A 15,512-nucleotide genomic window follows, 5' to 3' on the forward strand; every position below is an offset into this window, starting at 1 on the left:
AATCCACAGTAGAAAGGGAGGCAAGAAGACACTGTTTTTCAGCTGCCACAGAATAAATCCAGTGCTATTTAGGACTTGGAAGGGGAAAAAGATGAAGTAAGGCAGTGAACGAACAATACTTGTCAGTAAAAGATTTCTTCCAATAAGCTGCGGTAGGCAAAGGGATTCGAGTAAAGAAAATGGCGTGAGGATTTCAGAAAGAGCTGTTTGTCTTAAGAGTGAACGTAGTTATAGAGATATAATGAGGAGAGAGGAAAAGGAAGAAAAGAAGATGAATACCAGATTTTTAATGTGTAACTGTTTCATGTAACCCACCTGTTTCTTTTCTATTTGTGTTGGATAAATCATTGATGATCAAAAACCAGGCACTAAAATATTTTTAAATATTTTTTTCTAATTAGAAAGACATTATGCCTAAATAATAAATTTGAGCAGCTATGAAGATTGAAGGATTTTTGGAAGAATTGTTGAAAAGAAATAGTTAGGAACTGCTCTGCCTGGACTAACATATATTTCTGTGAAATTTAGAACCAGTAGCACCTCGATCATAAGGTCACCTAATACTTATTTGATCATTCAAACTCTGAGTTTGATGTTACTTAATAAATATCTCTTTAATGTAAAATTTAGTAGACTGTCCATGTGTCATCAAATAACCACAAGGTTTGAGAATATACAAGATCTCAGGCACTTAGTTATTTTCGTTTATGAAGTGCGGTCAATCATTAAAAATAACACAAAATCCCAAAGCAAAAAAATTTTCTATCACCAAGTTTTGTTCATTTTATTTCTTATAGGTAAACCAGACGATTTCCCTCCATTTCTGTCTCTGACTGTTCTAATCCAACTTCCATCACCTTCCACCTGACTTTTGCAATAGTCTCCGAATTGGTTTCCAGGCATCCATCCTTATCTTCCATCTATCTTTGACCATGCAGCTACAGAGCTATTTTCAAAAATCAAATACGATTATACCGCTTCCGAGTTACAGACTCCTCAACGGCTCCCCATTGCTCTTTGAGGAAAGACCACAAACCTTAATGTGGCCAATGGACCCTACAGTCTGAGCCTCCCTCTCCATTCCAATTGTCATCATTCACCATGATCTTCCACACTGTTTGCTTTCACGTTCTCTAAGCTCCAGTACTTCTTAAATTCTGGGAAAGCAGTAGTTTCTCTAGCCACAGGGCCTTTGTGCATGCTGTTTATTCTGCTTAAAATATTTTCTCTTCTCCTGGCAAAAGCCTTATTAACTCTTATCTATAGTTCAGACCTCAGGTCCCATTTGACTTCCTCAGAAAATCACCATCCTCCTGAGTAGAACAAATTCTCCTACATTCACTGTTGTAGCAACATGTATATCTCTTCCTGGCACTTAGAACAGTTGTCATTATATATCTTCTTCAGTGATTATTTAATTCCTGAGTTCTCCACGGGATACAAGCTTCCTATATTCTAAGGGCCTAGCACAGGACCTGGCTATGGAAGGTCTTACTGAGGACCAGATCCTCACCGCCCCACCCCCCGGCTTCTGCCTGCACACATGGGCCTGTGCGTAGGCACACATACATACGTTCTTCCCCTGTGCTCAGTTCTCACAGCAGGTACTATTTGGTAACACTTGCTGGAAAAGAGAAATTTCTTCCTCACTGAATAAAGTTATAGACACTTAGATCATATTTAAGTAGTACATATGAGTATGAGCACTCATTGTTTAATTTTTTAAAAGATAGGGAAAAATACTTATTGAAAAGGCTGAATTTGTCAATGAGTTTAAAGAACAAGGTTAGGGGGTGGGCAGGGGAGAGCAACGGTGGGAAAAATTGGGACAACTGTAAAAGAACAACAATAAGAAAAAGGCAAAAAAATAAAAACAAAACACTTCCTAATTGGAAGATGGAACTATTTTTATCCAGAATTTAGAGAAAACTATCATTAATACCTTTCACAGACAATGCACACCAACTTTAATCATGTATTATTTTAAGACAGCAATACACATATTTGCAAAATTGGGTATTTGAACTTGCCTAAAAATTATGTCTACTCCAAAAATGTGCTGCAATCAGAACCAGGGAGAGTAGCTCCCAGTACATGAGAGCACAATGAGCCTAATAAGTAATCTCCGGTAAACTGTGGCAGGAAGAGTCCTGACCAGCATGCCAATGTCCTTTCAGCAACGCTGGAGTAATTGGCCCCTCAGTATCTCTTGTGCGTTTCTCACAGGAGAACGGTGTGCAAAGAAGCACAGAGCCAGTGCTGGCAATGGGTAACACCAGGAGGGCAGCTCATCAAAAAGGTGAAGGGTACTCACTTTTTCAGCAAACAAATACCAGAAAACACAAACTCTGTTATAATTTCACTTCATTTTCTTTGTTATGGTACACCTGACACAATAGTCAAAATACTGAAGTCTGGATATCTCAGTGTGAAATTCCAAATATTCAATTTGTTCATAAATGTATTCCCTGCATGAACACTACCCTCTGTCTACAGTATAACATGTCTGAAATTTGTCTGCAATTGGGAAACAAAATTATAATAATAGATGCACCTGTGTTTCTTATTTTACAACAAGAGGTTCTGATCTGGAGCATAGCACAGGAAATTTGAATTTAAAAGGTAAAATGTACAGACACTAGTGATACCCAGGATACTCACAGAAACAGAGAACAGGCCAGAGTTTCACATGTTGCTTCTCTTTATTAATTCCTCTGGGCTCAGAGAAGATTCACAACATCCAGTGTTTGAGTGAATATTTGAGAGCAAGTTTGAGAGCAAGAAGGCAGCCCTGCAAGGCTGTGGAGGGACTTACCACATCCCTGTGTTCTCCCTCCTTAGGTGCAAGGATGACTGAGAGCAAAATGATTCCAAGGTCATGGTCAGGATAGTGGGGATCTTTCAGTGTCAGAGTCACATCTGTGGGCCTGTGGTAAAAAATATTATAAGATTTTTGAACAGTTATTCAATGAATAAGCCAAAAATACATTTTAATCAACACTTTTGCCTTCCTTTACACTCCTGTTACAATTTTTGTTGTTATTAACTTATTGAATTAAGTTATCCAATAAGTTGTAGGCCAACTGGAAATACTTGGATCCACTGTATAAATTTCAGTCCTGCATAGGGTTCTAGAAAGACCACGGGGTTGCTTGAAAGGCCAAAAATCCACAACCGCATTGAGAAACCTATTTGTTCCTGCTCTATGATCTCTAAACACGCAGAATGCAGTGGCAGCTACTTTCTATAAATTTGAGTCCAACAACTAAATAGGGTCACTTATTGGCCACTATTTTCCTTATTAAAGGTCTTTTTTTAATAAAGGAGTACTATATAGAGTAAAAAAATGAGTGGGAGAAGAGAAAAATATAAAATATAATTTCCTTAATATACACTACAGATGTACTTTAAAAACAATGTATAATCATTTGAAAGAAATTCCAATATTTAAAACAGTGCTCCTATTTTTGGGTTATTTAAACCTATGCCTGAATGATTTTTAGATTCAGAAACACAAGGAAATTAATAACTTGATCAATACTTAGAAGATTTTGGAATTAACTATCTCTGAGGAAGAGATTATATATTACTCATTACCCACAATCACTTAGAAAATAAGAAGATTATACATTCAATAGACAATGCATAGTAATATCTTGTTTCCATAATTTAATTTATATTTAACATATATTTAATTTATGTCTTCCATAAACCTAAGGATCTGTGAAAAATTTGGCACTAAACCTGAATCTTGAAATGTTGGCAAATTAGTAATGTTCCTTTGCTTGTTTAGTCACTTGTTCCTTAATTGCATTCACAAAACATGTATTAATCACCTATTAAATGCCAGCCACAGAGTGTGCCAGATTCTGGGTAAAAACCAGAGGTCAAGACCAAAGATAAGATCCTTGTCTTCACTGAACTTAATTTTTAGGAAATGATACAGTTGGAGTCTAATACTGGGAAGGAGGCTTGGTGGAAAGCTGGTTCAAATAAGAATTTTTGATTCTGGTTGCACATCAGGATCAATTGGTGAGTTTTTTAAAAAGTGCATAATCCTGAACCCCACAAATAATGACTCTGGCTCTGTAGATAATCTGGGCGAGGTCTGGAAATCTATATATTTATAAAGCTTCCCAAATGATTTTCTCATATGACCAGGGTTGAGAACCTTAGGCACTTTTTAATACTAAGTTATTATAATACTAGAAAACTATTTCACATAATGCTTAATTTACCAAGTCAAGGAATGATGTTATTAAAAAAATGAACAGGTTTCTGATAGGCGCTTTAAATGAAATATAAGTAGCCTGTTAGATAATATACATGTTATAATAGTTGTAAAGCAAATTGTTCCAATATTATTTTAGTTGCAACTAATCATTGGGGTTGGATAACACTGGTTCTTTTCATTTTAACAATATGTAATATATCAAGCATTATATTGTGTGTATGTTTGTGTGTGTGGGATTACAGCTTGATTTGTTTTCCTGTAATGATTACATATAAACATTAATAGAAAAAAACTTCATTACATTTTTATAATGATTACATTATAAAGATTTAAGAACTTTTGCAATTGCTTTAGGACATCTATTATTTTCTTTCATAGAGATACCTGAATGCATTATGTAGTAGCACAAGTATTTATATGACTACTATTACTATCCATCTTCCTACAACCATAGACTACTGATTTATACATGGAATTTAATGGCATAATTACAAATATGTAATTTTTAAAAGTAGCATGTAATTTTTAAAAAGTGGCTTGGGGGAAAGGGAATGGTAAGTTAATATGTAAAGTAACTAATGTAGCAACATGAACCCCAAATGCTTGTATATCTTTATTTTATTAATCATCCCATATTTTTCCATTTAGTTATTTTTTACAGTAGTTTATCTTTAATAGAGAAGAAGAAAAATGTATGCTCTGTGAGTAAGCCCAGTAGTTTAAATATCCTTATGCATAAGTCTATGGAAAATATAATATGAACTTTATAGAAGAACAGCATAGCCTATTCTAATTGGAGCTTAGTTTTATGATAATGGGCTATATACAACACTGTCTAGGGCACTTCCTTCCACTGTAGTGAGGTGGGGAACCAGCATCCACCTGAGTTATATCCTTAGGTCGACCCTGCACTATGCTGCAGTCAAGGACATGAAGGGAGTACAGAAAAGCCCCCTTTTTGTCCATTTTGAGGCTAAAATGATCTTTGGAAGACCAATAAAGGGGCACTGTGCTCAGACTTAGCTGACTATAACAAATAAGGGGATCTACAATTTATATTTCTGTACTCATCTATATTTATACAAATATAGAGTAGTAATCTAGCCTATTATACTGCTTTCCTGCTTTCCACTATTTCTGCCACATGATGGAGCATGATCATCTAAAACAAACAGAATTCCTTCTCCTTAAAACCATCAAAGATGATTATACAGCTTCCTTTGCAACACATTCCAGCACCACTTGACCTTTTTTAAGCCTATTTTTCTTCTGTAGTACTAATCAACTCTTAGCTCCTATGTTGAAATGCATTTGAAAAAATATAAGCCCATAATTAGGTACAAGGAATAATTAATAGTAGTAATCGTATAACTTTACAACTAGTCAAGCAATGGTAAGCTAACATAACTGAGAAAATGCAACCAGTCTGCCTCCACTCTACAGGCATTCGTTGGTGATGGGCAAAATCATTCTTTGGCTCAGGTGATAAGAGAGATGCTTTCTTTGAAGCAAAGTGCACATGTCTTACTTCATATTTGGTGGCCTGACTCTTAAGTTAATAAACATGACTGAGGCAAAATCTTCATGACACCCCTATGAAACCATACAAGCAATGTGAGAGCAAGGAATGTGTCTTTCATTTCTAGATCCCTGGTACTTAGCACTGTACTGAGGGACAACGCAGGCATCCAAGAATTTTCTGTTGAATACTTGTTGTTGACTGAGATAGTCAGGGAAGATGCTATTATTTCCATTGGGTGGATGAAAAAAATATACTTAAGAAAGCCTTCCTAGCATGAAGGCTCACAACCACACAGGACAGAGCAGCAGCTAGAACCCTCATTTGCTGATATTGTCTATTATACTGGCCTATCTTCCTAACAAGTGTAGTGATTTTACAACAGTTCAGAAATCACCTGTTTAACTCCAACTGTGTGAGATCCAGAAAGGCCGAGCCCATAAAGTCATCCTGTAGTCCAAAGTCATAGTCAAATACCTAAGAATCCAAAAATACATTATTATAAACAATTCCAAAATAAGCTTTAAATAAAAATACCTTGATTATAAAATGTTGGCTTTTGTCTATGTCACCAAAACAATAAAGTTTCCTAACATTAATTTTTTTAAATATTTGTTTTTGTGATGTGTAATATTATACTAGGGTGTCAGAAAACATTCAAAGAAAATGGTGTTTAATTTCCTACTTAAAATTATTAATTTATATCAAATAGAACTTTAGGAAAGATTAATCAGATAAAATAAAATGCAGTAGATCATCAAAAATGTGGAAAACACAGACTTCAAATAGTTTCCCCATATTATAAGAGGGCATTAGCATCATTGGAAGGCAAAGTGAGTTGGTATGAAATCCAACAAATATGTCTTTCATACTGAGCTAAAGATGATCAGAATATCATTCCAAATTCTTCATATTTCTCAGGTCAGGGAAGATAAATTCGATGATGTTATAGGACAATACCATTTAAACATACAAATAAGTGAAAACTGAGAGATTATGATTAAAGCATTTCATAATGTTATATTAAGCTTAAGTGTGTATTGTCACAAGCAATGACTAGGGGATAATAGTAATGTGATTAACAACAACAAAGGACAAGAAAAGAGAGAATGCATTTCTTCCTTCTGTCAAAACAGTTTGTCCAGTATCCTCTCTGTGCCTTTCATGGTTCTTGTTCATACTACAAAGAATAAGACAGGCAATGTCCCTGACTTTCTTCCACTTAGGGGCTGAGATGGTCAATAAATACCCAAGTAGACATGTGCAGTTTAGTGATGGATGCTATGGAGACAAATATCTAAGGGGGCCTGGTGGGAGCTGCTGTTTTAGACAGGGAATTCAGGAAGGCCTCTCGGAGGAAGCATGTTCATCTAGATACCCCAGTGATGAGAAAGATTAAGCCATGTTAGTATGGAAAGAGCAGTCTAGGTGGAAGAAACAGGAAGAAGTTAGCATGTTCAAGGATGATTATTAAGAAGCCAGTGTGGTTAAAGCAGACTGAGAAAGATGGAGAGTGGAAAGAGACTGGAGAGAGCTCAGAGCTAGATCAGTTAGGGCCTTTTCTAAAAACATCTCTAAGTAAATGGGAGTTGGCTAAACTTTCATCCATTTATTCATTTTTCTTATTCATTCCCTCAGCCAAGATGGATTAAGTACTGATCATGTGTCAGACAATGTACTAGGCATTCAGTAAACAGTGGTGAGCAAAACTGACATTGTCAGTGTTTACAGTATAGTGAGGGAGACACATGTTAAACGAAGCACACAGCTGATATGTAATTACACACTTTGATAAGCGTTGTAAAGAAAATAACAGGGTCTGAAAAGAAACAACAGTGAAGGTCAGGGAAATTTTCAAGACAGAAAAAAATGCCGCTAAATGAAATTTATAGCTGTGTTTCTTGACCCTTTCAAATAGAAAATCATATACTCATATACTGCAGTATATGGGCATAAATAGGTAAGTTCTCTCTTGAAAGGACAAGCCAGGCCATTAAGACTCTCCAGGTTGTGAGAATCCATTAGCCTGAGAGAATCCATAGGCCAGTGCTCCTGTGCTCAATTCTTGGTGTACTGTTAGAAAGCCGGAAGCAAAAGGAACAATATAGACAGCAACCCTGAATCAGCTACTGTTTTTTTCTCTAGTGCAGGTGTACTTCAATTTAAATAAACTTAACATGTAAAAAAAAAAAAAATCAATATTACAACAAAAAGATAAATAATTTCCATTACGAAAGGATTCTTAAATTTGAAGAGTCATAAGAGGATTTATTTAAGTAATAAGTTCTTCTAATGCCTCTTAAATTATTCAATTTACAGGCATTTGATTTACATACAACCTTTCAGGAGTACATTTGTGGTAGAAAGCACAGCATTCCTACAATGAATAGTCTTCTTGATCAATTACATTTCGGAGCATCAGTCATCCACTCAGTGGCACGTAACATGAATATATTGCACACCTTTGCAACTGCCACCTCGGTATTTGCATGCGGCTGCTGTAGTGTATTTTATAACATAAAATTTACACCACAGATTAGAGAAATTTCTCTTGCTGCAATCTCTTTTAATTTTATTACCTTGAGGCTTAAAATCTTGGGGAGACCACAGTGACATATAATCAGTGAGAACACCTAGGGTACATCCGTACATGTGAAGTGAAGAGTTGTAAACCCAGTGAATTTATTAGTGTAGACAACCTAACTAGGTGATTCAACATTTAAACTCACTTTACTCTCATGGTGAAAGTCTGTTCTAACACTAGATATTTATTTTGGTTCTCAATTCCTATTAATCAGCAAAGGCGTAAGCCCAAGACAGAATGGAAACATCAAAACCCATTTGTTAATGAAATTATTAGCGATGCTACTGGATTCCAAGCTCTATAAACTATGTGTCAAAGGGAGCTTTGCTCTCGGTGGAGCTTCAGGAATATAGAGCATAGAAAAGGTATCAGTAGGGAAAGGTACTCTCACTACAATAGCAACAAGCACAGTTAACTCTGATTCATGGTTTTTTCTTTATTTCTTATATGTTAGGCACTATGTTAAATACATTATATAGATTTTTAAATTTATTTCTTACATAGTTCAGTGAACAAGGTGTTTCAGATAAGAGATCGGAAGTTTAAAAAGTTTGTTACTTTACACTAAATCCCAGGATTGAAAGAGGTCAGATTCAAATCTTGTACTGGATTTCAGAAATTTAACAAATATAACTTGGGTACTCATTCTGGGTGAAGCACTTGGAATTCAAATGGAACCAATTAAATGGGATCCTAGTTTTCATGAACTTCCATTCCAGTGTGTTGGAAATACCAGGTGACATTAGGTAGAGGTTGCGTAGGGGCTCACTAACAGCTCTCTTCATTCTCAAATGAGTTTAGAGCAACAAACTTTTATTCAAATCAATGTCTTAGCGAGTGGACCAGTTAAAATGCTTTTGAAGGCAAGTGACACAAAATAACTCATACTGGCTTTAGCACAAATGGGGATTTATTAGCACAAATGACTGAAATATCTCCAGGTAATTGTGACTTGAGAGGAGTTGTAATTTGGCAGTTTGAATGATTCATATTTTTATTCACTCATGTATTGCAAAAATACTTGGTGAGTACCTACAATTTGCCAAGTACTGTTCTAAGTACTGGAAGTACAGCAGTGAACAAAACTAAGTCTTTATTTCTTGGGGGTTACATATAAGGGAACAATGCAGACAACAAACAAATGCATGTTAGGTAGTCATCAGTGCAATGGAGGGAAATATCTCAGTGTATGTGATAATGGCAGCTGCTATTGATATAAGAGAAGGTGGCATATGAATGAAGTGAGGATGCATAATGGGAATGGGAGTGGCAAGGTATGCAGATCAAACAATATGATCCGAGATAGAAGATTCTACTCAGAAAATATACCTATGACACATTTTCATACCCATGCCACTTCAAAATAACCGTTTCATTCTAAAAGAATCATTGAACTCTAAGTCATAGAACGGGCATTGTAAAACAAAGAAACAAACAAAACCTAACTATGGCCATTAATTAATGGCAATTAATCTTCTTTAGTGGAAAATAGAAGCTGTTTTGCTGAATTGCTGAGTGGACAAAGTGATCTTAATCTGAGTCTCACTTGTCTGTGAAAAGGAGGTATGAAAGCCGCAGACAACAGTGTGGTGGTTACCAGAGAAAAAGAGCAGAGGAAGGAAGGTAGACTAGAGTAAAGGGGGTCAAATACATAGTGACGGGGAAGTTTGACTTTTGGTGGTGGGCACACAATGCCATATACAGATGACATGTCACAGAATTGATTACTTGAAACCTATATAATTTTATTAACCAATGTCACCTTAATAAATTTAATAAAGTTTAAAAAATAATGACAAAAGAGATGACAGCAGTTACTCAGGATTGTATGAGATAAAGTAGCTCAGGCACACAGAACAATGCTCAGCAAATAGTAGCTGTTATTATGATGACGGGACTGCAGATTCCAGCCAGGACTCAATATCCCCACATGTTCTTTTTCAATAAAGCAAGAGCAAGTACAGTCACGTTTTTTTGTTTCTTTGTTTTGTTTTCTTATTGATTTTTAAAAATATAAAATAGTTGATATTCTTGATTCATGCATTTAGGAACTGTTTTTGAACCATGTAGCAAAACATAACTAAGATAACACAAACATCTTTTAACTATGGAATAATTTCATTAGGTTGCTCTGTGGCTTATGGCTGCAAACTTAATTCCATTCCGACTATTCAGTTTCCACTTAAATATCTAAAAACATGACTCTCTACCCAAGCAGTGCATCAGATTAAACTATTGTGTTTAAAAATAGAGAAGTGTGGACTCTATCTCCCAGGCCTTGAATCAGAATCTTTAGGAGAGAGACTTGGACATCTAGATTCTTTAAGGCTTTCTGGATAATTCTGATGTACAGCTGAGACTGAGGGTCACTGGTATATAATATCCTTTTAGGGCCCTTAACACCTACTAAGGAGCCCTGGCTGATGTGGCTCAGTGGATTGAGTGAGCCAAAGGGTCGTGATTTGATTTCCAGTTTGGGGGCATATGAGAGGCAACCACACATTGATGTTTCTCTCCCTCTTTTTCTCCCCCCATTCCCCTCTCTGTAAAATAAATAAAAAAATAAAAACTTTTTAAAAAACCTACTGAAAAATAATTTTAGATAAGACAGTAATGTGGTCTTTTTTTACTTGAACCAAGCATAAAGTACCTTTTTAGTTTTATATCTTCAGCTTGAATAGATATGCATTATTTAAGAAACTATCCACTTTGTTAAAGTGACAACCTTAGAAACAGTAATATGGCCCCTGACTGAATTGTTTTCCTAATTATCAAAATTTATTATTTCAAAAAGCACTCCGATTTAATACCCAGGTTTCAAGCTCATGATTAGGCCAAACAAGCAACAATTTATATGAACATTTTCCTCTTTATATGATTTCTGTCTCTTCTACTGTAACTCTGGGTTTTCACTGTGCACCTTAGAGAACAGTGTCAGTGAAATTATAATGGAGAATTTTAATTCCATTCAGTGGAAATGGCTGCTGAATGTACTCTTGTTGCTTAAGATGTGTGCCAGAGCATCCCCAAGGACACAGAGCAGGCTCCAGCGGCTCATGATTCAGTCAGAAGTACTGCATTCTAACTCCCTGCTTCTCTCCCCGTCGGCAGCCGTCCGTCTCGAGAGATGATGGTGTAGCTTCTTAAGAGTCTATCTGCACCGCCGAGAATGGCTGTGGTCTGACTCGGGAGTGACATGGTATCTGTCTCCTCCCGTGTTGAATCGACATCTTGCGATGATGCTGGAGTGTCCTCTCCAGTGAAGCTGAAGCTACAGAGCCTGGGCAGGGTGATATGGAGGGTCTGCTGTTGCCCATGCAGCAGACCCCCCCTCTCTTCGCAGCTGAAGGATCCAAGGGAAAGACGGAGTCAATACAGCTTAGCTTCAGGTGCGCCGCAGGAGTTGCCGGTGTTGACTACAATGTCAAACCGCCTTAGGGACTCCGGCTCCGGATTTTCTGTCGGGGTTTACTCCCTTAGCCTTTCCCCTGAAGAGGTATGCCGCAAGGCAGCGGAGGTTTTTTGGAGTCAGAGTTTTCCTTCTCTGATGTGCCCTGACTGGAAGATCGAACCAGCGACACTTAGCTCGCAGGCCGACGCTCAATCCACTGAGCCAAACCAGCCAGGGTCACTCCCTGCTTCTACTACCACCTTATTATAAATATTTTTCGAGCCCATTCCTCCAGATGTGTTTCACCTCCAGCCCTGCGTGTGAAGGCATTCAGCACTGAAGGACTATTCCTTTTCACTAAAGCCAAAAGCTATACGAATTCCAACCAATTTCAAAGTATATTCTTATTTATTTTGTGCACAGTCTTTAAAAATGGCAGTTCTGAGATTTTTTAAAGTATGTTTTTACTAGATATGGTACAAACATTGAAACTTTATTGAGATTTTAAAACCTTGGCTCAGAACTGGATTTTGTTTCCCTTGATAACTTTTATGTTGATAGAAATCAGATAACAGGGTATATATACACGGACTTCTCTTTCCTTTAACTGGAGATGGGAGGGTCGTACTCAATATTTTCTAACTACTTAGTTTATGGATACAGTTTCGTATTACCTGTCACTACAGAATTGGTTAGTCCCTAAGAAATCTTTGAGACAAGATTAATTTCCGCTCATGGAGGATGTGGGCATATATTAAAATCAAGTCAGTCAATCTCACAGGGCTGTGTGGAGTGAATGAAAATGATGCAATTTTCATGAAATTCTACTAACTTAAAATATCACTTCTACCAATGTATTTTATTTATGTCTTTGTGTGTGCAAGGTTAGGTAAAAAGTGGATAACACCAAAAAAAAAAAAAAATGGAAAAAGAGATGTTTTCCTGAAGAAGCCCTATGCAATTAACATAAAATGAAAATCAAATGAAAAATATCAAAAATGTCACAAAGCATAAAGTAATACTTAAAATAAAATATTGTCATTTTGTGTTTGTACTAGTGTTTGAGAGGCTAGTGTGATATCTAATTAACTTAAAATCCTTTATAATTCACTATGCATCTCCTGGATGATAGAAGTGAAGTCGTGGCTACTTGCTATTGTATCCTGAAACCCAGAGTGGTAGACAGAGAAACCAAGACAAACAACCCTGGGCTCTCTCTCCAGCTGCTTTGCTCACAGTGAGTCACGCACCTGCCCGCAGAGTCACTGTCTCCATGTGTAGTGCAGGTGTAGCTGTGTGTACACTCTTGCTCTCTTGAACCCAAACAAAACTTTTTTCATCATTTTGGTTGTTTTTGTTTGTTTTTGAGTCAATTACGATATTCCTTTTGAAATATACATTTGGTATTTGGATTTTTACATAGATTAATACTCATTCTTGAACACAAGAGAAAATCTCAAGGACCCAACTAATAGCTAATGCAATTTTGGGAAGTTCATTTGTAACCCTTGTAAAGACTGGTGATCCATATCGTCTGCCGGAGAGTAACATCCCATTAGAGGAAGAGGTCTACAACCAATGAATATAAAAGTAACTCCTTTTCCCTGCCTGATTTTTCTCTTAGGGACACTAAATGACATCCAAATGGCCCAGTGCTGTCCTTATTCGCATCTGCCTCCCTTCCCCATCCATTTTCTTCATGACTGCATCTGCTCTATCTCATCTCTTTTAAACCTCCCCAGAAAGAAACTTTCCTTTACATCCCACTCATCTTTTTTAAAATTCTTTTTTCATCTCCAGCTCAGTTCTTTATCATGAAGGTATTTCCTTTCTCCTCATGTAGATCATTTCTTTCTTTCCAGAAATGAGCAGGAGAGAGAAACATCTCTGACCATGAAGGTCTTCTTTGGTGAAATGCATGTTGGTGATGGTTCTCATGCAATCACATATTACGTTCATTATTCTATTAAACTGATTTCCTTTAACCAAAGCACACTTGAGACTATATCTTATGTGAAGACAGGTCTATTCTCCCCATAATGAATTTTAGAAACTTACCAACTACAGACTTAGGAAATTCTCTTTTCATTGATCTTATAAACTGTCATGCTATGATTTTGATAAAATCCTGATTATTTTTTCGTTTCTGAAGAGAAGAGAAACAACTGGAAGCAATACATATGAAAAGTCGAGGAGAAGGAGGATGCCCAGAGATTTTTTAAAAAAATAATGTGAGATTATTGGCTTATGTGTCAATTGTGACAATTTAGAGGAAAAGATGGGGCATGTGATATGGTAAAAAGAGAAAAAGGTCTAGTCACTGAATGGGTTCTCGGAACACAGGAGCCAAAAAGAATATACTACCTAGAGATAGGAATTAAAGGCAAGTCAAGTATGAAAATAAAGCAAGGAATTAGGGTCGTAACCCTTTCCTTAAATTCTTTAAAAACTACAACAAACAAGAGAAAATGCCTTTTTTCATCTTTGATAATATAATAGAGTCAGGAATGTTTATCCCCCTATTAATTAATAAAACATTTTATTTGCAATCAGGACTGGTAGGTCACCTGTTATAATTATTAATCAGAAAGGCTGGGTTCTGTGTAAGCTTTCCCTGTTGCTAGCCCCTATGGAGACTTGTTTTTATATGTTTCCAGAGTGCACAAATCAGTTTGTTGACCCCAAAGCAGAAGGAGATGGACCTCAAAATCCTCCTAAATGCCTGGCACTATAACTGTCCTGAACAAACCTGCTTCCCCCTACTCCCCCTCCCCTCTCTCTTGTTTTTATCACATCATCCACAGATTACAATTGTGCACAACAGAACATACCTTTGGTGAAAAATCTTGTCAGAGAGATATGACAAAAAACCATCAGACAGGGATTTTAATGTTAAATCACACCAGGGAAAACCAAATATCAATGGCTCACCTTCACATACAACGGCTCTCTAAGATGGTCAACAAGAATGCAAGCTTTCTCCTCCCACACAGGGTTGAGGTTCTTGTATATTATTCTACTTCTAAAAACTTCTTTTCCTCCAATTTTAAACTTCACGTAAGGATCACTTGTCCCTGTTAAAGAAATGCAGATTGATCCATGTTAATTATGCCTGTCTACGGAGGGAAGAGAACAGATCATCTAAACACCAGAAAGTATTTCAAGGAATAAAAATTCAACAAAACTTATCACATGGAAAATAGGCTTAAGAGTTTTTTCCTAAATTTTTTCTGAAATATTGAAGTGACAATAAATTATGCTATAATAATAATTATTATTATTACATATTCACCTTCAATACTTAATACTGTTACCCTGTCCTGGTATTTTAAAACTCCATTGTATGCTGCAAATGTAAATTTAATTCATGTTATAAATGATAGGGATTAATCTGACATTTCTCTTGGTATCATCTGGTTAACCATAAAAAGGATGATACATGATCTTAGTTGATTTAACTAGTTTTAGACTTAGATAAGCTGCTAAAATTTTATACTAGTCTAATGGGTTTAGTTAGGCAAAGATGAGTCTCAAATTGGGCTTCAATTTCATCCTTGGTTCCATATTCTCTCTTGCTCGGAAGTTTCAATTTTATTTTATTTTTTATTTTTTAAATAATTTATTTGTTTGTTTATCTATTTTATATTTTTAGAGAGAGGGGAAAGGAGAAAGAGAGGGAGAGAAACTTCACTGTGTGGTTGCCTCTCACTTGCGCCCCCAACTGGGGACCTGACGTGCAACCTAGTCATGTGCCCTGACTGGGAATTGAACCAGCGACACTCGG

At 36.4% G+C, this 15,512-nt stretch overlaps 1 protein-coding gene across 3 annotated transcripts in view; it reads right to left on the minus strand.

Annotated features, from left to right (window-relative positions):
* The window catches only part of MCTP1 (multiple C2 and transmembrane domain containing 1), a 473,957-nt gene that overhangs the window by 220,805 nt on the left and 237,640 nt on the right, over positions 1 to 15,512 (minus strand). For all 3 annotated transcript variants that reach the window (XM_090276498.1, XM_090276497.1, XM_090276499.1), the window contains exons 3-5: positions 14,660 to 14,802; positions 6,151 to 6,230; positions 2,816 to 2,927 (exon numbers count right to left, since the gene is read on the minus strand). In XM_090276498.1, the coding sequence (XP_090132624.1) occupies positions 2,816 to 2,927; positions 6,151 to 6,230; positions 14,660 to 14,802 (335 nt within the window). The remainder of the gene's footprint in view (positions 1 to 2,815; positions 2,928 to 6,150; positions 6,231 to 14,659; positions 14,803 to 15,512) is intronic.

Source organism: Furipterus horrens, unplaced genomic scaffold (assembly GCF_987537825.1).
Source record: "Furipterus horrens unplaced genomic scaffold, mFurHor1.1.pri manual_scaffold_5, whole genome shotgun sequence".
Lineage (NCBI taxonomy): Eukaryota > Metazoa > Chordata > Mammalia > Chiroptera > Furipteridae > Furipterus > Furipterus horrens.